Here is a 2,099-nt window from a genome sequence, read left to right on the forward strand (position 1 = left end):
CATACGGACCACTCTGCCATCAAATATCTCTTTAGAAAAACCGACGCTAAGCCGAGGCTTATCAGATGGGTTCTTCTTTTACAAGAATTCGATCTAGAGATAGTTGATCGAAAGGGATGTGACAATCAAGTAGCCGATCATTTATCAAGGATCGAAGGCAAAGTGTCAAGTGAGGGAAACCATATGATAAAAGAAACTTTTCCTGACGAGTACATTTTGGCAATACAAGAAAATCAACCAAATGAACTTCCATGGTATGCCGATATTGCCAACTACCTTGCTTGTGGGCTTAGGCCACATCATCTTAACGGTCAATGTTTTAAGAAATTTCTTCATGACTGTAAGCACTACTTATGGGACGATCCAATTCTTTACAAAATGGGAGCAGATCAAGTTTTGCGAAAATGGGTTCCAAATTTGGAAATTCCTTCTTTATTGAAAGATTGTCATGCATCGCCGTATGGTGGCCATTTCGGTGGACAACGTACGGCCGCAAAAATTTTACAAAGTGGATTTTTCTGGCCAACATTGTTCAAGGACGCATTTGATTTTGTAAAGAGATACGATCAATGTCAAAGAATGGGAAACTTGTCGCAACGAAACGAAATGCCTTTAAATAACATTCTTGAAGTTGAACTTTTCGACGTTTGGGGTATTGATTTTATAGGACCGTTTCCTATGTCTTTCAATAATCAGTATATTTTGGTAGCGGTTGATTACGTTTCAAAGTGGGTGGAAGCTAAGGCGTGTCCAAAGAACGATGCTAAGACAGTAATCGATTTTTTACATAAAAATATTTTTATCCGTTTTGGAACTCCTCGAGCTTTGATAAGCGATGAAGGGACGCATTTTATGAATCGAATGCTAGCTACCGTTCTTACCAAATACAACATCCAACATCGAGTTGCTACGGCATACCATCCCCAAACGAATGGTCTTGCCGAACTTTCGAACCGATAAATCAAAAATATTTTAGAAAAAGTTGTAAGACCGGATCGTAAGAATTGGTCGCTTAAGTTGGATGATGCATTATGGGCATACCGCACCGCATTCAAAACCCCTTTGGGAATGTCGCCGTACCAGTTAGTTTTTGGAAAAGCATGTCACCTCCCGCTCGAATTGGAATATAAAGCTTTTTGGGCGATAAAAGAATTTAATTTGGACGTAAATTCGGCGGGAGCAAAAAGAAAACTCCAACTTAATCAGTTGGAAGAATGGAGATTTCATGCCTACGAGAATGCTAAACTCTACAAGGAAAAAACAAAATTTTGGCATGATCGTAGGATAAATCGCCGAATTTTCGAAAGTGGTCAAAAAATTCTTCTTTTTAATTCTCGACTAAAGCCTTTTCCCGGAAAACTTAAGTCGAGATGGTCTGGACCATTCACCATTGTAAATGTGGGAAAATTCGGAACTGTGGATCTTTTGAATCCACAAGATAATAGCACTTTCAAAGTTAACGGGCATCAGATAAAGCATTTCCTCCCGGAGGGAATAATCGGTCAAACCCAGTGATTTTTGAAAAGGATTTTCAAAGGTTTGTAAATATTTTATTTTTAAAGCAAGAATGGAGAAAAAGGAAAAAAATAATAATAAAGGAAGAATCTGGTGTTTTTGAGTAGACAGTGGGAAGTTTGTGTCCACTGTCTGGGTAATCCGAAATTTAAAAGAGAGGAGCCAGCAGCATTTTATTTTTTTTGTGTGAACAAATGTATACTCTTTTCATGATAATGGGAAATTGGCTGGAAATGAAGTGTTTAAGGAAAGGACACATGATGTCATCTTGAGGTAAACATGGGAGATTGTGAAAAGAGGGTTTTTGGAATCATTGGCTAAGTACATGGTTGATGATTAACTTTTGATATGTGGGTTTTCTTTGGAGAAATATTTGGAAAAAGAAAAACAAATGAGAAGAGGGTAAAAAGAAATTTTTGCATATTTTTTAAGGGTGATGATGGAGAGCAAAATTTATTTTAAAAATGACCAATTTTTGTAAAATTTTTGAAAATAAAATTTTCAGGTCTGCATTTTTCAGCATATGTCTTTTTGAAAATTTTGGGTATAATACTTGTATTTTGTACAAGTATTTGTCCCCTTTG

General features: G+C 36.7%; 1 protein-coding gene across 1 annotated transcript; it reads left to right on the top strand.

Moving 5' to 3' along the window:
• Positions 1-1,068: 1,068 nt before the first annotated feature.
• On the top strand, positions 1,069-1,515 carry LOC112499928. The gene has a single exon (XM_025103194.1). It carries the CDS (start codon positions 1,069-1,071, stop codon positions 1,513-1,515), a length of 447 nt encoding a protein of 148 aa, XP_024958962.1.
• Positions 1,516-2,099: the final 584 nt, after the last annotated feature.

This window comes from Cynara cardunculus (genome assembly GCF_001531365.2).
Source record: "Cynara cardunculus var. scolymus isolate 2C chromosome LG 17, CcrdV1, whole genome shotgun sequence".
Classification (NCBI taxonomy): domain Eukaryota; kingdom Viridiplantae; phylum Streptophyta; class Magnoliopsida; order Asterales; family Asteraceae; genus Cynara; species Cynara cardunculus.